Source organism: Theropithecus gelada, chromosome 10 (assembly GCF_003255815.1).
Source record: "Theropithecus gelada isolate Dixy chromosome 10, Tgel_1.0, whole genome shotgun sequence".
NCBI classification, from domain to species: domain Eukaryota; kingdom Metazoa; phylum Chordata; class Mammalia; order Primates; family Cercopithecidae; genus Theropithecus; species Theropithecus gelada.
This window is the reverse complement of record NC_037678.1, coordinates 73620989-73641674: the sequence shown is the minus strand read 5'-3', so window position 1 is coordinate 73641674 and position 20686 is coordinate 73620989. Positions and strand designations below refer to the sequence as shown.

At 47.9% G+C, this 20686-nt stretch overlaps 1 protein-coding gene across 1 annotated transcript in view; it reads right to left on the bottom strand.

The window, feature by feature from the left end:
* The window catches only part of TGM3 (transglutaminase 3), a 45956-nt gene extending 27146 nt beyond the window's left edge, over nt 1–18810 (bottom strand). The window contains exons 1-5 of the mRNA XM_025399236.1: nt 18708–18810; nt 4711–4884; nt 4119–4358; nt 3416–3534; nt 1476–1604 (exon numbers count right to left, since the gene is read on the bottom strand). Of these exons, the coding sequence (XP_025255021.1) occupies nt 1476–1604; nt 3416–3534; nt 4119–4358; nt 4711–4884; nt 18708–18714 (669 nt within the window). The 5' untranslated portion in view covers nt 18715–18810. The remainder of the gene's footprint in view (nt 1–1475; nt 1605–3415; nt 3535–4118; nt 4359–4710; nt 4885–18707) is intronic.
* Nucleotides 18811–20686: the final 1876 nt, after the last annotated feature.

Sequence of the window (20686 nt, the reverse complement as noted above, 5' to 3'; positions counted from 1 at the left end):
CCAGTGATTCCCTGCCTCAGCCTCCCAAAGTCCTGGGATTACAGGTGTGAACCACTGCGTCTGATCATGACTTTTTGCTTTTTAACTTACAACTTTTGAGCAGGTTGATCTAGGTTTAGATATTTTGGACGAATATTTTTGGAAACAGGGTCTTACTCTATAACCCAGGCCTGAGTGCAGTGGTGCCATCATAGCTGACTGTAACCTCAAGCTCCTGGGTTCAAGTAGTCCTCCTGCCTCAGCCTCCTGAGTAGCTGGACTACAGGTATGTGCCACCACGCTTGGTTAATTTTTGTTTGTTTGAGATAGGGTCTTACTCTGTCACCCAGACTGGAACACAGTGGCATGATCTTGGCTCACCACAATCTCTACCTCCTGGGCTCAAGTGATCCTTCCACCTCAGCCTCCCAAGTAGCTGGGACTACAGGCACATGCAACCATGTCCTGCTAATTTTTATTTTATTTTATTTTATTTTTTTTTTGTAGAGACAGGGTTTGCCATGTTGTCCAGGCTAGTCTTGAACTCCTGGGCTCAAGTCATCCACCTGTCAAAGTGCTGGGATTACAGGTGTGAGCCACTGTGTCTGCCTATGCCTGGCTAGGTTTGTTTTTGTTTTGTTTTGTTTTGTTTAATTTCTGTAGAGATGAGATCTCACTGTGTTACCCAGGCTGGCAGCAAATTCCTGGGCTCAAGCCATCTTCCCACCTCCATCTCCCAAAGCACTGGGATTAGAGGCGTGAGCCACCACGCCCAGACTGGATGGAGACATTCTCTATGCAATGAGCGCAGAGCCATAGATGCCTCCTAGGGGATCTAGCTTGTGTGTGTGTGAGTGTGAGAGAGAGAGAGAGATTGTGAGTGTGTGAGTGTGTGTGTGTGTGTGTATGTTGTAGGGGCACAGGCCTTTTCCATGAAGGCCTTGTTCTGGTCTGACTCGCATGCTGTGTGGTTTGAACAAGCCACTTCAGCTCTCCAAGCTTGTTTCCCCATCTAGATCATGAATGAGGCAGCCTACCATCTGACACTCTGGGCTGTGCTCTGGGCTGTGGAAGAGATGAGTTAGGCAAAGGAGGTCACCACCTCCAGCTCAATAGGGGTCTCGCTTCCTTTCCCAGGAGGCCCAGTGATGGAGCAGAGCCCTAGATTTGCATTCTCCCATCTTTGGCAGGCACCCAAAGAGCAAGTTCCCTTTTCCTCTGAGAAAGGCTTCATGATGTGGTAGAAAGGACTTTGAAGCTGGCTGGACCTGTGTCTGGCTCTGCCTCTGCCACATACTCACTGTGTGCCTCAGGCAAGCCCTGTAACTTAGAGGGGCCTTGTGCTCCAAGTTGGTAAAATGTGTATGATTCTAACCACCAGCTGTAATTGGTGAGGCTTTAATGAGATGACATATATAAAGAGTGTGCGTGCCTAGCCCACAGGTGGTGTTCAATATATGATGACAACTAGTTGTGATCATTTTCCTGTTACTCACCATGGCACTCAGCACCCGGCCAACATATTTGGGGTCATTTCTGCGGGCCACATCAGTAGCAGGGTCACGGCGGAAATTCAGACTCCTATCCAAGATTGAGAGGCAGATGCTCAGAATGTCTTCTTCAAACTGTTCAGAATGAGACCATACATTACAATGAAAGAAATGACAAGGAGAGTTGGCTCAAGAAGGGAACTACACTGGTGAGAACCACAGGAACTGTCAGATCCTTTGACTCTGTGGCCTCTGGAACTGAGAGCTACTGAGGACAGCCACCACGCCCAGCTCTCAACCCCGCAAACTCATCCAGAGCACTCACTACACACAAGACCCTGTGTATTTCCTCAAAGACAGCTTTTGAAACAAAAAACCAAAAAAGAGAGGAAAGGATAATAAATTAAAAAATTATAAAAAAGAAAAAAGCATAAGACCTTGTGCAAACTCTCCTAAAGTGAATGCATGGGAGGTGGCCTGGTCTAGCCGACGCCCTGGCTGCCACAAACCTCAGGAGCAAGCCGTTTAGCCTGTCTGGCCTTGATTTCTCCATCTGTATAATCAGGCCAAACTCATCTCAGAGTTTTCTTCTGTCTCTGACTCCCATCCTTTTTTTTTTTTTTTTTTTGAGACGGAGTCTTGCTCTGTCACCCAGGCTGGAATGCAGTGGCGCGATCTTGGCTCATTGTGACCTCCACCTCCTGGGTTCCTCCTGGGTTCGAGTGATTATCCTGCCTCAGTCTCCCAAGTAGCTGGGATTGCAGGCCCACACCACCACACCCAGCTAATTTTTGTATTTTTAGTAGAGACAGGGTTTCACCATTTTGGACAGGCTGGTCTTGAACTCCTGACCTCAGGTGATCCACCCGCCTCAATCTCCCAAAGTGCTGGGATTATAGGCGTGAGTCACTGCACCTGGCCTGCCTACAATCTTGAACGCGTTATTGAGATTCCTGGAGAACTAGTTATAAAAATAAAATCTCTTGTTAAGTATATGTATTTGAAGCGATTTTCACAAAATAAGACTTAATTGAAGTCATTGCTTCTCAAACTGAGAAGGCTGAGTTCCTCTTGACTTAGGTCTTTGCATTTGCTTTTCCTTCTGCCTGATGCTCTTTCCCAGGATCTCTGTCTGGTGCCCTCATCTCCTTCAGGTTCCTGATCAAAGGCTCCTTTCTAAGTGAGGCCCTCCCTGACCATGCCATCAAAAAAAAAAAAAAAAAAAAAAAAAAAAAAAGCCTCTCTTCCACTCCTAGGTGCACTCTATTCACTATCCTTCTCTTTTTTCCTTCCTCCCAATAAAGGAGATAGCCAACTTGCTCAAGTTGACTACAGACAGGGTCTGTAGATGGTCCAAGCACACATCCTTCTGATATCCAAGGCACCCCACCCGAGGTGCTTTATTCTAATGCCTTTGTCTGGTGGATAAAATAAAATGTGGAGGGCATCCCTGAAAGTTTTCTAAACTGACCAAATCTGAGAACTCTGTAGACTCAAATGGGGATCACTACAATAAAGGACCAAGAGGGTGTGGCTTGGAAAGGCTGAGTGGGCACACTAAGGAAGTTTCATCACATTTTTACATGAAATGAAAAAACAGAAGCTACATCACTGTCCCCAGTGTCTCTAGGGGGCCTTATATCTATGTGTGCACCCTGGCACCAATACTACTTCATTGCATCAATTGAGTTATGTGTACGTTCTATCTTGCCCACTAGATTGCGACCCCTTCAAAGATGATCTGTCTTATTCATCTCCTGTATCCTTAGTGTGGATCCCAGGGTCTGACACATAATAGGTGGCCAGTGAAAGTCTTCTGAATGCATGAACAAATAGAAGGGCAGGCAGATGGACAGATGTGGGACTTCCCATTGATCTGTGGGGCATGCTGCTGAGCTTCTTGGGTAAAAGGGACATTACCCTCAGCCTCCTTATGACCCTTTTACCTGTCCAAAGTTCCAGCCAATCATGCTAATTCGATTTGTGCTTCCCACATAGATGATGCCGGCATCTTCCTGAACATACTCTTCTCTCTCAGCATGGTTACCCATAAAGACGCTATCCGCTGTTTGATACAAAAAGCAGACACCAGGGACTAGAATCCTAGGAGGACTGTAGGGATCATTCCTCCTCTCCTCCAACTCCTGAACTGGCCTGGGGGTCGGAGCAAGCCCCACCTTTAGCCTTCCCCTGACCCTTGGGCTGAAATTCTTCCAACTCCAATTGTGGGAACTATGAGCTGGAAAGAGAAGCTAGGATGACTTGAGGGTCTGAAAATGAGACCCTGGGGATGAGACACCTGCTCTTTCTGGCAGGAAGCTATCTCCATACTGTGGAATCATACTGTGGTATTGTCCCTTAAAATGAACCGTGCTATGCAGTTTGTAAAAGCTCAATGTGATCTGGACAATATTCCCAGAAGAAACAGCAGGATGTCCATTTAATGGTGAGGACTTGGAGAGATAGAGGGACTGCCCAGACTCAGACGCTGCTGAAGTGTCAGAGCTCCTCATTTCTAGCTTCTGCGCCCTTTCCACAGCCCATGGACTTTCCCTAATCAAACCTGAGCCTGTGAAGATCATTTCCCCCATCCCCTTTCTCTTTTCTAGCTTAGGCCAGGGCTGAAAGTGTGGGTGGTTAGACACCTACCGTTCAGCCAGGGGTTAAAAAGCAGTATGAACGTCCCAAGTTTCACAGAGGAGACGCCGCCCTGGGAGGAGATCTGGAGGGCCATTGTGTACTGTCCTATGGGTGCGCTGGCAGGACTGGAGATGCTAATAGTCAGAGTATTGCCATTGCTGGCCTGAAGCACCGCACTCCAGCCACCGCTACTGCCATTGGAGAGTGGAAACACAGCCTTCGTCATGGCCGACTCGGAGGGGTAAGGCCCTGTCAAAGAAGACAGAGGTTGAGAAAAACCAACAAGCACTGGTCAGACTGTGGAGAGACCAGGTTCCAATACAATCCCCGTCTGGGGGACATGAGCCAATGAAGCACCATATTCTGCCACTGGAAGTAACTGGAATGAACATACAGGCCAGATCCCTCTTGATTTGAGGATGGTGACTCTCAGTCAGGCTCAGAGATGGACAGCAACTTGCCCAAGGCCACATTGAATCATTGACAGAGCAAGGCTAGAGCCCAATGCCAGTGGTCCCAGTATGGTCCCCATCACTCCTTGAATGCACAAGGGCCACTCAGGTATGTGTGTGTTTGGGCAGGGAGGGGAATGTGCAGGTACCTGTGGAGACAATGAACTCCAGTCTTTCGTTAGAGCCAAGGCCTTTGTTCATGAGCATTAAGACCTGGAAGTTTTGGCCTCTCCGCAAGATGAGCTCCCGGCTAGAGAACTTGTGTGTGTGATGCGCTTGTCGGTTGAAGGCCGTCTGCCAGTTGATACTCTGGAGTCCTAGAGCTGTGAGGCAGAAAAGAGAACCTGAAGTCCTAGGAGGCAAGGAATGGTGGTGTGGGGGAATGGTGTAAGTTACCAAAGAGCAGCTTTGGGGTGAGGCTCGTCGAGGGCAGAGCCAAATTCCTGGAAAGAATCACGTTAAAATCCAAAGACCTTGATCTTGCATAGCAGGAACATCACAACCTATTCCCATTCAGTCTTTCTAGTCGCAGTTATGCCAGCTCCCAGGATGCAAGATCACAGAAAATGCTCCGCCCTTTCAGACAGCTGAACCTCTGTGCACCCTGTTCCCATAGCTAAGAGTGTCTTTTCCCCTCCATCTGCTGAGCTGTCACTCGGTCCTTAGGGAACAGGCCAAATGTTCAGTGGAACTCCATCCAATCAATGAGGAGAACTATGTCACCAGAGCGCCTACATTCTGTCTGCTTTCAGCATTTCTCATTGCTTTGTGGATGGGGGCTCCAACAGAACTGAAGTGAGGAGCCGGGCATGGTGGCTTATGCCTGTAATCCCAGTACTTTGTGTGGCTGAGGTAGGCGGATCACCTGAGGTCAGGAGCTTGAGACCAGCCTGGCCAACATGGTGAAACCCCGTCTCTACTAAAAATACAAAGAATTAGCTGGGCGTGGTGATGCACACCTGTAATCCCAGCTACTTAAGAGGCTGAAGCAGGAGAATCACTTGAATCTGGGAGGCGGAGGTTACAGTGAGCCGAGGTCACAACCATTGCACTCCAGCCTGGGCGACAAAAGCAAAACTCTGTCTCCAAAAAAAAAAAAAGAAAAGAATGGAAGGGAGGATACTTCTCTCACACCCATCATCCTGGTTTGGCTTCTTTGTTGTACCCTTGTGTGTACCCAGACGCCAAGCATGTTTCGCCTCTCCAGCATCCAGCAAATGTTTACTTTTGCATCCTTTACCTTCCCTGTATTTGTAATGCCTTGGTGTCGACCTGGGCCTCTGATGCTAGGGAGGCTGGCGGAGACTCTGAGCAGTGTTTCTAGGCCTAGTGATTGGGGAATCCTTGGCCCAGAGGGGACTTGCAAATGCTCACTGGCAAGAGCTGTTTATAGGAGCAGGTCAAAGGCCATGAATGACCTGGATAAGACTTGAGGACAAACATCTCAAAATCCACCCTCCTGATTTCTTCTCACATGATTGTGAAGATGACGGAGCTAAACTGAGAAGGGTTTATGAGAGATGCCACGATGTACCAAGTGTTCGCTGAAAGAAACTTTTTGGGAAATCTTCCTATGAGTTATGTTTAAGAGGTTACGTCACCCATTCTTCCGCAAACCAAACTGGTCTCTGTCTTTACAAAGAGGCCACAGCTCTGATGAGAGTGTGAGGGTGCATTCCAGTGCCAGACACAGCTCTTTTTTATATGTGTCCATCTGTCTGCATCAGAACATCCCTTTTTAATCTTTTATTCTATTTTATTTTTGAGGCAGGATCTGGCTCTGTTGCCTCAGGCTGGAGTGCAGTGGTGTGATCTTGGCTCACTGCAACCTCTGGCTCCTGGACTCAAGGGATTCTCCCACCTCAGCCTCCCCATTGGCTGGGACTACAGGCATGAGCCACCACTCCCAGCTAACTTCTGTATTTTCTGTAGAGACAGAGTTTTGTCATACCAAGTTGGCCTCAAACTCCTGGGCTCAAGTGATCTGCACGCCTTGGCATCCCAGAGTGCTGGGATTACAGGCATGAGCCACTGCACCCGGCGCCCTCTTGATCTTTCTGTTCTGATGCCTAGTGCACTGCTTGACTGTATTAGGATAATTAGATAAATAAATGGATGAAGGAATAAATGAACAAAGAAAAGACTAATGTCATGAGATGATTGTCATGACAACAGCTCAAAATTTAGTCTACAAGGAAAAGTGAATATGAAGTATTCATTCAATAAAAATATTAGAGCAACTATTATTCATAGGACATTGTGTGAGGCACAATGTTGGGAGTGTAAACGTGTATGAAGTGTAGTTGTAACTCTCCAAGAGCTTCAGCAGTGGATAAGACAAGCATAAGTGATCATGAATGATGGAATGGGGTAAATCCAGGAAAGGTGTATGAGAGATGCAGGCAGGAAAAAAAAAATCACTTTCAGTTGTAGGGCTCAGGAAAAGCTACACTGAAAATGCTGGGCCTTGAAAGGAGAGAGAATTTTGTCAGGTGCCCATAGAGCAGCCTGCGTTCTAGACGGTGGGAAGGAGAGGCTCAAAGGCACAAGAGAAGGAGTGATGCTATTTGTCTAGAGCAGGGGCCCTTCGTGGAGAAGAGAGAAAGGTGAGACAGGAGTGAGTGGGGGCCAGGGCAGGACTGGGGAGGGGCTTCCACTCAAGAGCACTGGAGATGGGGCGGAGGGTCACCATAGGTACCCTGTCCAGTAAAATGCAGGCTCCCTGGGATGGTGAGCCAACCTGCCGTTGGAGAGAGGGGACTCAAGAGATGAGCTTACTCCCAGTTCAGGGTGCTAAATTCATTCATTCAAACATCCACTCACTCATTCATTTAACAAATATTCATTGAAAGAATAAATTAATAGATTTTTGCACAAATTCAGGGAAACTGAGACATTCGTGCAATCAACAAGGATCTGTTGAATGAAGGGAAGAAATAAGGGAGGACAGAAAGGACAGAGGGAGCAGGGGGAAAATGAGCATTCCTGTACCTGAGTAGCCAACAGAGGCAGCCCAGAACTCAGACACTGGCAAACACTGAGCCCTAGATGGCTGTGTACAGCTGATAGATGCCAGATCTCTCTAGGGAAACGGCCCCCAACTTTCTCCCCTCTCCTCCTGCCAATCTTGCTCACTACTTTCTGTGCATCCCAGCCAGTTGCAATTTGGTAGAGCTTTACTCGCTTTAGAAAAAAGAATGGCTGGCCAGGTGCAGTGGCTTACACCTATAATCCCAACACTTTGGGAGGCCGAGGTGGGTGGATCATTTGAGGTCAGGAGTTCGAGGCCAGCCTGGCCAACATGGCAAAACCCCATCTCTACTAAAAACTAAAAAATTAGCCTGGCATGGTAGCGCATGCCTGTAATCCCAGCTACTCAGGAGGTTGAGGCAGGAGAATCACCTGAACCTGAGAAGTGGAGCTTGCAGTGAGTTGAGATCATGCCACTGCACTCCAGCCTGGGTGACAGAGCAAGATTCCATCTCAAAATTAAAAAAAAGAAAAAAGAAAGAAAAGAAAAGAAAAACAAAAGAGAAGAGCTCTCAAATAAAAACCTCTGGAAATATATATTTTTAAAAAACAAGAACTCTATGGAACATATGGTTTCAGACCACTTGAGCCTTCCTAGAGATTTTTCACCCCACCCCCAAATCCCAAAGGACGCATGTCCTTTTCCAGATAAAGCTCACTCTAGACCACGGAGTTCTTTGAAAGTAGAAAGTCCGTCTCCAGAAGGCTTTGTCCAGCACAGGGGTAAGGAAAGAGGGGCAGGGTACTCAGCATCTCTTGCTGGCACCTGCCTCTCCCAACAGGCCCACACCCTTCTTTGCTCCACCAAAGCTCATGCATTGTTTGCTGCGGCTGTGTCAATAGTAGAGGCCCCTCCCATTCATCCCAGAGACCAATGTCTTGTCCCTAGAGAGGATGAAAAAGAAAAGACTGAGCTCCAGGGTGCCTCCCAACAGGGAAACCTGCAGAAAGAACATGAAGGGCACTTTGCATGCCCCACTAGGTCAGACCTGGGGTGACTGTGGTGGTGGTGATCATACTATTAGCTGAAGTTTACTGGGCATTTGTGTGCCAGCCATCTTTCGAAGTGTTTATGTGCATTAGCTCATTAACTCTATGAGGCAGACACTTGCAGACGTCCTGTTTTACAGACAAGGAAGCCAAGGTGTAGAGAAACCAGGTACCTTGGTCACGGTCACCCCACTCCACAGTGGAGGACTGATGAGCCCACACTCATCATCTCTGCCTTTTCTGACACCAAGCATGAGTCCCGGCAGCACCAACAAGCCTTGCTCTCTGTTAGGGTGGCTGTGGGATGTGCGAGACTGCTGCAAGCTGGAGGAGGAGGAAAAGTAGGGCTCACTTTTGTCATCAGCCTTCTTTATGCCAACTGCTATGTGCAGTCCACAGAACACGTTATGTATGTGGTCAATGAAATCTTACAATGAGAAACCAAGGCTCAGAGACCAGGTAGTTTATCTGAGGTCACATACCTGGAAATTGGCAGAGCCAGGATTCTGAACCCAGGTGTGGCATAATGAGAAATATATATTTGATCTCTGCTTTCTCTTGGCACAAAGTTCCTGAAACCCTTGGAACCTCCAAAATGATGAGTGACTTTTTGTATGCTAATGAGATGACTGGTACTGGCAGCTCCTGGATAGCCTCAGGATGGGAGCTGGTTGCCAGGGGAGCCAACCAGTGATTAGAGACTTGGGACTTTCAGCCTCATGCCCACTACCCACTTCCACAGAGGGGAGAGGGACTGGAGGTTGATTTCATCACCAATGACTGATGACTTAATGAATCATGCCTAAGAATGAAGCCTTCATAAAAACCCAAACCCCAAAGGATGGGGCCTGAGGAGCCTCCAGGCTGAACTCATGGAAGTGCTGGGAGGGGGGCATGGGGGCTCTGCACCCCTCCCCACACCTTATCCCAGGCACCTTTTCCATCTGGCTGCTTCTGAGTTGTATCCTTTTATCATAAACTGGTCGTCTGTTTTCCTGAGTTCTGTGAGCTGTTCTAGCAAATCTTCAAACCTGAGAAGGGGGCTGGTGGGAACTCCTGATTTAAATCTGGTCGGTCAGAAGCACAGGTGACAACTTCTGAAGCACTAGCATCTGAAGTGGGGCAGTCTTGTGGGACTGAGGGGCATGTGCACACCCTGTAGGCTGTGTGCTAACTCCTAACAGTGTGAGAATTGAGTTGAGTTGTAGGACACCCAGTGGTGTCCACAGAGAATCGCTTGGTATGAGAACAAACCCCACACATTTGGCGGCTAGGAAGTATTAAGAGTGGTCTGGAAGAGAAAATGGTGTTTCCTTTTCACCAGGCCTTACTGACTCTACCCTGTCACTGTGGTCCTGAAACCTTTTGGAAGAGGGTCTCATGCAGGATTTTGAGTCCAGAAGGTGCCCTAGGTGGTGAGGGGCCCTCATGCTGCATCGTACACCTGCTAGCATTTGGATTCTGACAGAGGAGAGACACCGAGCTCCTGGAAGGAAAACACCTCTTCCAAAAGAACTGTCTTCACGGGAGCTGGACAAAGGGGACAGCCTGCCCTGCATCCCCGAGTAGGGGCTGCCGGCTGAGAGCTGCTATCATCAAGCTTCCGGTGTGGTTCTGAACCGTTCACCAGCTGCCTCCCTCAGTCATCATCCTGTCCCTTAACCCTAGGATTGCTCTGCCAGCCCCCAAATCAAGGATCCAATGATCCTGTCTCCGCATCCCCAAAGCCCTTGACATGGCACTCATCACAGCCCACCCTGTCAGAATGTGTAGGAAAGGAGAGGAGGGAAAGGTATTCAGCCGTCTAAGGTTCTCAAGTTTACCACTTTATGTATATTTATGAGCCTCAGGGCTGTCTTCTGCACCAGTCTGGGTGAAGGGAGGAGAAGAAGAGACAGGAGTCGCGTGGTTCTTATAACTGACTCATCAACGTACACACTTAAAAGACATCAGCGGGAAAAGAAACCTTAGAGACCGATCACATACTCCTAACCCTTATTCCAGACGTGAGCACATGGAGGCCGCAGAGGTGCTTTGCCCACAGTGTGACATCTCCAAACTGATTCCTCGCCATCTCCCTGAGTTAATGCTTAACTCCAGTGTCAGGCCTAGGGCAATTTTTCAGATTTTTTTTTCCTGAGAACATCAGTGCCAGCAGCAATTCTAATGTGGTGGACTGCCAGATAAATATCTATCCTGATGTTCACTTGTTCCTTCTTTCCTGGTAATGAAATCCCCCATATGTACAGGCACTGCTTTCCCAGGCTCCACTCTGGCTCGGTGGCCATGAGGGTAAATTTGGGCCAAAAACTTATAGGCAGAAGTTATAGGTATTAACTTCCAGGAAATCTCTCTTTTAAAAAATTGAGGTAAAATTCACAACATAAAAATTGCCATTTAAAACATTTTAAAATGTACAATTCAGGGGCGTTTAGTACATTCGCAATATGCAATTATCTCCACTATCTAGTGGCAGAACTTTCTCTTCACTCCCCAAAGAATCCCCCAATCCATTAGGAGGAACTCCCCATTTCCTCCTATCCCCAGCCCCTGCCAACTCCAGCTCTTTCTGTCTCTATGGATTTGCCTATCCTGGGCATTTCTTTTTCTTTTTGTTTCTTTTCTTTTCTTCTCTTTTTTTGAGATGGAGTCTCCCTCTGTTGCCCAGGCTGGAGTGCAGTGGTATGATCTTGGCCTCACTGCAACCACCGCCTCCCAGGTTCAAGTGATTCTCCTGCCTCAGCCTCCTGAGTAGCTGGGATTACAGGCGGGTGCTACCACGCCCGGCTAATTTTTTTGTATTTTTGATAGAGATGGGGTTTCACCATGTTGGCCATCCTGGTGTCGAACTCCCGACCTCAAATTGTCCACCCACCTGGCCCCCTAAAGTGCTGGGATTACAGTCATGAGCCACCTCGCCCGGCCCTATTCTGGGCATTTCATAAATTAACAAATGGAATCACACAATGTGTGATTTGGGTCTGACTTATTTTACTTAGCGTAATGTTTTCAAGGCTCGGTCATGTTGGAGGATGTATCAGTAGTTCATTCTTTTCTTATGGCTGAATGATAGTCTATTACATGAATATTCCATGTTTTGTTGATGCATTCATCAGCTGATGGACATCTGGGTTGTCCCTACCTTTCAGCTACTCTGAGTAGTGCTGCTATGAATGTGTACTTGGTAATATTTGTTTGAATACCTGTTTTCAATTTTTATTTTATTTTTTATTTTTTAGAAAACCTCTTTATATAAACAGTTGGCAAATGCCCTTTGCCTGTTTTCTTCCTCTTGTTCCATCCTGCTATCTGGACATGGACAAGGTTCTAGCGGTTGTCTCAGACCATGCAGAGCCACATGTACCCTAGCGATGGTGGAGAGGAGACTGGACAGAGCTGGGCCCTGAGAATGGTGCCACCACCTGGCCTGCCCAGAACTGCCTGCATACAGGCTGCTCATGCAAGGAAGAAATAAACTTCTGTCTTATTTTTCTAAGCTACCTTTTTTTTTTGGGGGGGGGGGGCATTCACCATCAATCACAGCCAAACATAATCATAAGTATGTTAATGTAACCCCTGCCCATTTATTCTGTGGTCCCTCTTTGGCAGAGGTCATGTGAAAAGCACAGAGAAAGACTCCAGATGTGAAAGGGAAGCTGCTATTCCACCGTCTCAATCCTTGTCAGCCTGGCTCTGCAGTTGAATCACCTGCAGCAGATGAGTGAGAATGACTTGGTCGCCCGGTGTGTGATGGGGCTCTCATCTCCTATTCCAGGGAGGACCACCCCACAGAGGGGCTGACAGGGGGCCCAATATGGAGTGATGCTACTCTAGTGACTGGGACTATCTCTAGCCCCCACCCAGACTCTACTTCCCGTATCTTTTCTCTAGACATAGATGCATTTTTATTTTACAGAAGTCTAGAGTTAATGAGGGCTGATAGAAATGCTAAAAAGTGGCCGAGCATGGTGGCTCACACTTGTAATCCCAACACTTTGGAAGACTGAGGCAGGAAGATCACCTGAGGTCAGGAGTTCGAGACCAGCCTGGCCATCACGGCGAAATCCCGTCACTACTAAAAATACAAAAATTAGCTGGATGTGGTGATGTATGCCTGTAGTTCCAGCTACTCGGGAGGCTGAGGCAGGAGAATGGCTTGAACCCTGAGGTGGAGGCTGCAGTGAGCTGAGATCTCACCACTGTGCTCTTGCCGCTTCTGCCTGGGGGACAAATCAAGAAATCTAAATAGTCTTTACACACATGGATCTGGAAAAGACATGAGGTTTCACAGGGCTAATACTATGTATCAGGGTACTCTGATATTTTCTCTTCGGCTTTTTCTCTTTCTTAATGGCTGGTCACAGTCCACTAAACTGATTTTACAACCTGCTAGTGGATGGCAACTGGCAGCTTGAAAAACAGTGATGTAATCTAGTATGCCCACATGACAGGTCAGAAAGCTGAGGCCCTGGAAGGGGAAGCCATCTGCGGAGGTCACAGAGTTGAAGCAGATCTTAGCCCAGAAGCCAGGTCTCAGATCCTGGTCACCGACAGGCTGTGAGTCACCCCACTTCCCACCCCTAGACACTGGGAACATCTTTAGCCCCTGGCCAGCCCTCCTCTGGCTCCAAGGACACAGGTGCTTTCCTCCTCAGCACCCATCTCTCTCTCCTTTCTCTCTTTCTAGCCTGTGCTGTTTCCTTTTAACTTCTGCCACATATCCTGACATTTGCAAGCCCTGTGCAGCACAGGTGGCACAATTTCTTGGCATTCAGGCAGAGTAAGGGGCTGGTAAGGATGAAGAGAAATGAGCCCTGGATTGGTGCCTGGACCGGTGAGAGGCCCTGAGCAAGGGCCTCAATGTCTCTGAATTGTACTTTTCTCATCTGTAGAAGAGGGACAGTGAGACCTGAACATCTTCCCTCTTAGGGTTATTGTTGGGATTCAATATATACCCATCACTAGCACCGGGACCCCCAGAGATTGGGGGAAACAAATGCCTTGGGATCCCATATGTAATGGGAAAAACAAGCATTTTAATGGGCTTTTAATGGGCTGCTATTGAGGACCTCTTATGTGTCAGACACTGAGCTAAGCATTTCACCTGCGTTATGTCTTTTAATAGTCACAAAATATTGACTATTAAAAAGATGTTGCTATCCCTATTTCACAGATGAGGGATTTGGAAGTCCACTCAGGCAAAGTCACTTACTCAGTATCACACGCTCAGGCAGAGGCTGGACTCAAGCCCAGACTGAAAGCCAATTTTGCCTGAGCAGATATGACCCCAAGCTGCTGCCCTGCGGCCAACCAAGGCAGCAGTGACTTAGATACAGATCCTGGAGGGGCCATCCACAGCCTACTCCCTGCCTAGACACCCTATGGTCAGGGCAAAACAAGAGGACAGAAGGACTTCTCTTCCTAAGCAAGAGTTTAGAATCTCTGAGACCAGAGGCTGTCAACCCTAGCTGCCCAGAAGAATCACCTGGAGAATGTTCTATTGCTCTGAGACCCACCCTAGGCAAATTCAACTAGAATCTTTGGATAGGGATGACATTGGCATTTCTTTTCCCTTCCTTCCTTCTTTCCTTCCTTCCTTCCTTCCTTCCTTCCTTCCTTCCTTCCTTCCTTCCTTCCTTCCTTCCTTCCTTCCATCCTTCCTTCCTTCCGTCTGTCCTTCCTTCCTTCCTTTCTTTTCTTTCTCTTTCTTTCTTTCTCTTTCTTTCTTTTTCTTTCTTTCTTTCTCTTTCTCTCTCTCTCTTTCTTTCTTTCTCTTTCTCTTTCTCTTTCTTTTCCTTCCTTCCTTCCCTCCCTCCCTCCCTTCTTTCCTTTTTTTCTTCCTTTCTTTTTTTTTTTTTTTTTTTTTTAAACAGAGTCTCTCTCTGTCACCCAAGCTGGAGTGTAGTGGTGTCTCTAGGCAAATTCAATTAGAATCTTTGGATAGGGATGACACTGGCATTTCCTTCCTTCTTTCTTTCTTTCTCTTTCTTTCTCTCTCTCTGTCTTTCTCTTTTCCTTCCTTCCTTCCTTCCCTCCCTCCCTCCCTCCTTCCTTCCTTCCTTTCTTCCCTCCCTCCTTCCCTCCCTTCTTTCCTTTCTTTCTTTCTTCCTTTCTTTTTTTTTTTTTTTTTAATGGAGTCTCTCTCTGTTGCCCAAGCTGGAGTGTAGTGGTGTGATCTCAGCTCACTGCAACCTCTGCCTCCCGGGTTCAAGCGATTCTCTTGCCTCACTGTAACCTCAGCCTCCCAAGTAGTTGGGACTACAAGCGCACACCAGCATGCCCCACTAATTTTTGCATTTTTAGTAGATGAGATTTTGCCATATTGGTCAGGCTGGTCTCAAACTCCTCACCTCAGATGATCTGCCCACCTTGGTCTCCCAATGTGCTGAGACTGCACCTGGCCAGCATTTTCTTTAAAGCTCTCTTGGTGATTCTAATGTGCAGCAAGGACTGAGACTCACTACCTTAGGCCTATTTATTGTCTACACTTACCGAATCTCCTTCACATGAATTATCTGACCAGAGCCACCCGGCAGTCATAGGAAGGAGGCAGGGGAGGAGTCACTGTCCTCCTTTTTAATAAGGAAAATCAGGCTGAGAGAGGGTAAGGCTGACTCCTTCTGACTCCATCTCTCAGCTCCTACCAAGATCTTGGGCCTTGTGCCCTCCACTACTAAGCGAGATTTCCTAACTTCAGCACACACCCCAGCCTGGCACGTGAGCCCTGGGGAGGAGAATGATTGCTCCATCTGCAGAGACAGCCCTGCAGGGCGGAGCCAGCATGAAGTTATTTGAGGTGAACAAGAGGAGCGCACAGGCACGAGGACTTTGGACTTGGGAATGGATGATGGGGGAGCAGGGAGGACTTGTGCTAAAAGGTGCTTAATGGAGAGGGTCCCCTGGGAATCGCCCCGATTAGAAAATGTAATTCATCTCATAGGGTTTTTCTTAAATCCCCCAAGACAAGGAGAAAATAGGCTCATGAAAAAAGTTTCCAGGTAATCATAAGCACCCATGAGGTGGATACTGCAATAACCCCATTTTGGAGATGAGGAAACTGAGACACACAAGTTAAGTGACCTGCCCAAGACTACTCATCTTATAAGGGGCAGAGTGGAGACTTGATCCAGAGAGCACCTCTGAACCTTCACTCTTAACTCGTCAGCTATCCTGTAAGGAATCCTACAGGAACAAATGCTGAAATACGGGCAGCTGTCATTCCCGGTGGAATGAAGCTGCTCATGGGCTGTCTCTAAGGAACAGGGAGTAGCCACTGTCCCAAATGGAAGAAGGTCACGGAGCCAGGGAGAGAGGATGCAGCTGGTCCTCATTTCAAACACTGAGCAGCTGGAGTCACAAGACTCTGAGCCCAGAGGGGTGATCTCCTTTTCAGAGAGAGGGTGGATATTGCCTTGGTCCCAGTGCCGGGTACAAAAATGTGAGGAGGGCCCAGGAAGCACCTAGAGGATTTACAGAAGAGAAGGAGGCCAGAACCCAAGAGCAATTCCTGACTGCTTCCATGGGAGGAAGGGCAACTGGTGTCCCAGCTCCAAGGAGAATGGTTTCATGGCAGACCCCGACGCTGGGAATGTTACAGGTCCTTTGGGAATGGAGGAAATGAGGCCTGGAGATGGGAAGTCCCTGAAGCCAAGGCCAGTGCTCTGCCCAGAAAAGTAGTTGGCAAGAAAGCTCGCTGCCCCAGAGGGACAGAGCCATTAGTCCCCAAAACAGAGGTTCTGGTCTTTTGCAGGCAGAAGCCTGTGGTTCAGGTGTGTACCCTAAGGACTCTGCCACTCACCCAGGGCTTCCAAGTGGCTTTGGGGATGGGGAACCTTCCCTCCTCTCCACACTGGGGCCCTCGTCTGTGCTCACAAGCTGCTCTCCCATCCACTCTGGGGATGCCAGGCCACTTGGTGCAGATCCCTGCCAGCTCTCCCTCCACTACCTTCATTTCCAGCCGCAGCCCAGGCTGCCTTCTCCACCAAGGGGCGGAATAATAGAATCCTTTCTGATTGCAACAAGAACCTTAAATTAGGAGCTGGACACAGAGCCCTCTCAAAGCAGCACACATGTGATCCTGATAGTCCCCTGGGTTACACCTGCTCACACTGACATTTATTTTCCTGTTCCCTCTGCCCTGCAAAACCTCTCCAGATCAAGTCCAACTCATTGTCCGTGACCAAGTACCACTCATTTCTCAGAGTCTTCCCTATCCCAGATTCCAGACGAGACTAGTCTCTTTCTCTTGTTGGTCCCCATAGCACTTGCTTTGTATTTGTCATGCAGCTTAATAACAGTCTGCCTTGCATGCTACTTACCTACAAAACTGGTGTTACCAAAAAATAATCAGACTAAAAGCTACGGAGGGCAGAAACCACATCTCATTCACCTCCATATTTCCCACTGCTCCTGGCACAGCTCTTCTCCCTTAGGTGTTCAGTGAATAAATTCATTAATTCAAGAAACATTGACTGGGAACTTCCTGGCTGAGTGACTTGGAGCTGAGCTAGGAACTGCATGTGGGACAAATTTAAGGGACTGAATGTATTCACCTGTCTCTCCACCACCTTTTCAAAATTGATTTTCTCCCAACCAGCCTCATTCTGTTGTGACCTTAGAACATCTCTGGTTGTTAACAGACATTTCATCACGGCTCACAGCGGGCAGGCCATTCCTGGGAGTCCACGGGAGGTCCTGCACAGGGATGGGAGAGCCCATTCCCGGGGGCTGGGCACATGCCCGTCCACTCCCTGGCCCTGGTTTCTCTTTGTGGAGAAAGAGAAGTTAGTACTGGAAGCAACCTCAAAATGCATTCATTGCAAATCTTTCATCTTGAAAACTTGAGACTCAGGGGTGGCAGAGAACACACAAGCAGTTGGTCACAAAGCTCAAATGAGAAGCCAGGTTCAGAATTGCTTTTCTGTGTTCCGGATATTATGTGCACTTATGTAGGAGCTCAGCTCTGGCACCAGGACATGGTGGAAAGGGCACTGCTGAGACCTAGCTGGCTCTGTGATGGATTAACTGTGTGTAAGCCTCCACCCCTTCCCGGGCCTCAGCCGCCTCCGGAGGGAGGGAGATGGGCTAGATGACATCTGACCTCCCCTCTTGCTACAGTCTGTAGGGTTCAGAGCGCCTCTTCTTAGCATCCCAGCCATGCCATACATTACAGCAAGGAATGGGAGACAGGGGAGGGGACCCAATGTGCAATCACCTTTCCCAGGTTTTGTGGCTTCCGAAGTAGCCAGCATTTGCCTGTTGCATCTGGCTCAGTGATTTCTTTGGCCAGTCTTCCAGCAGCCCTAACTGCCATTCATAATATTTTACAGGTTTGATTCATATCTTGTTTGGATTTGGCGTCCCTGTCAACCCACTAGGCTGAGCACACAAGACAGATAATAATTAGCATGCTGCTTAGCAGGAGTGCTGATTAACAAAGGCCCAAATCCTCGACAGTAACCGCAGAGCTGGGGAACCTGCACTTCCTGTTGTTCTTTGTAACCCCTGTTCCCTGGTGCTCTCCTGTGAACCAGGACATCTTGTGGCACAGCTGCTCCTGCTACGGGGACGCTTCAGCTCATCAAGTCACTTACACAGAGCCTGTCTGGTGCTTCCGAATGTGTAGTTTGCTCCTAAGTAAGTTGATTTGAAATAAACAGTGGTTTCTTTCAAATCAACTTACATGTTGCCACTCTCGCTCCCTGGTAGCTCTGAGATGTGCTTCTTTGCTGACACTGCTGACAGCTGGATACAGCTACATTGAGAAACACGAGACCCGAATCCTGTCTGCTTTGGTTTTACGGGTAGTGATGGATGTGTAAAAGAAACACAAACAAGGCAAAGCTCGTCCTCTGCCTAAGGAGATGCGACCTCCAGCTGCACTGAACACCCTGCCCATCACTCAGAGCTACATTCCAATGATGTTCTACCCCAAGAATATGCTAGAGGTACCCAACCACCACTGAGAAAGAGCCGCCTCTCGCTAGCACTCTAAAATACGAAGTCCAGCCTTCAGAGCCCCCAAGGCAGGCAGCTGTCCCGGCTGGACACTCTTACTTCGCAGGCTGGCCCAGGGGAAGCACAGGCTTCTGGCAAGGACCTGATGGAGAAGATGCCGGGCACTCACCAGCCATGTTTCGCCCTCCTCTGCCTCTTCTCAGGCTCCTCTGGGAATGGCACGGACAGTGCTGACAGACAGGCTGCCAAGGATTGCCTTACCATTTATAGAAGCCTCTCCTACACACCCCAATTAGAATTCTAATGAGGTGGGCGAGGCACCAGGTCATTCCTGTAGTGCCTGTAAACGTTTCACTTACGACAGACTTGTCACCCAATGGACGTGCATCATGTTTGTACAAGACCAGCTTGGGGAGAACGGGGCAGATCATCAAGAAACTCCAATAGTTCGCATTTATAATTTTATAAAATGACGGACTGTTTCCTGGATGGTAGGGTTAGGAACTGGTGACATGCTTTTCTTGTTGATCCTGGGAAGTTCTCTCTGAATCAAAGAAATGTCTCCGCAGAACCCAGAGGCAGAAAATTGTGAGGTCCTTTCTCATGATACACATATATTAGCATCTTCCACTTGCGTAGGGAAGTGAGACACAACACAGTTTGTTTGTTTAGGGTTGTAGTGTGGCATAAACCATTTGATTTGGAATTAGAAGCCGTTGGTTCTGATGCTGGCCGAACGCTCAGCGGTTTCCAACCCTTGAAGCCCGGAAGCCTTGCTTATGGTTGGGGATAATCACTCCCACCCATCTCAACTCACAAAGCTGTGGACATGATCACATGAGACGGTGCACCTGGGAAGTGTCACATGGGAAGTGCATGCATGTGTACCACGACGGGTTAAACTGAGATCATGCCTGGCATTGAATGTCAGTTTCAGTCCAGATTTGGGGGAAAATTGTTGTTTTTAAGGAGGCAGCAGGAACAGCCTCTAACCTTATGCTTCTGCCATGTCTTTCTCAGACTGCAGGCTCCGTCACTGACCCTCACTGGGCCCACTTGACATCGGTTTAAAGGATGGGTATGGAGTGGGGGGAAGCTCTGACATTCTACATGTTTTTGTTTGCTTGATTGTTTCTAAGGGGATATGTTTTTTCAAAGTTCCTATTATTGATATTTACAAATATCAAGGTTTACAATGGACAAAGGAGTGAGTATATATTCTTTTAAAGTAATGCTTCAAGGATTCACGAGAGAACAGAAATGTCCCAAGGCTTCCCCCAGCATAGCAGTGGGGAAGGAAGACCGAGCATCATAACAAGGTTGGATCTTTAGGGAGAAGTGAGAATGTTTGATCTCGAGAAAGATAAAATCGAATAGACAGGTGGCTTGGAAAATTGAAGAAGATAAATCAGTGTCCTTTCTCTGTCCTTTAGGCCCATGCAGCCTTTTGTACATCTTAGGACCTCTATTACCGTATGTATCCACTGCACTGAAACTATCTGTTGATATCTGTCCCCATCTCCAGACTGAGCTCCTTAAAGGCACAGGTTGCATATTATTCAAATCTTCTTCTCAGAATCTAGCACAGGGCTTGACATGTGGCTGGAACATGCACATTCTTGAATAAGTGAATCAATATCACTGTAAAGATGGGAATCATAACTACCAATTTAGTGCTTACTAATAATAGCTAATTGATTTAGTGTTTACTGTGGACAGGCACTGGCTAAACACTTTACATACATTAACTTTTCTCACCTTCATAACAACCCTATACAAAGGGGCTATTATTATTTCTATCTTATGGGGCACAGAGAGATTAACCTGGTCTCCAACCATGAGTTTCATACCCATCTGTAAATGGTTCCAGAGCCCGTGTTTGCTTAACCTTGGAGGTCAGCGCCTAAACGAGGCAGCCTTTCCCAGGCCTCTGGGGCTCTAAGACAGCTGGCTCTATACCCATGCCAGGCAGAATGGGATGTACTGTTGGCTCTGGCAGATGACTAAGAAAAGAGCAGAGGGTAGAGAGGGACATGGAAAGAGCCTGGACCCAAGAGGAGACTCATGTGTGGTCTTGGCCCCTACCCAGGGCACTAGCTGTGACACTGGGCGAGGCCTCATGACACCAAGTTCATCCTGCCAGAAAGC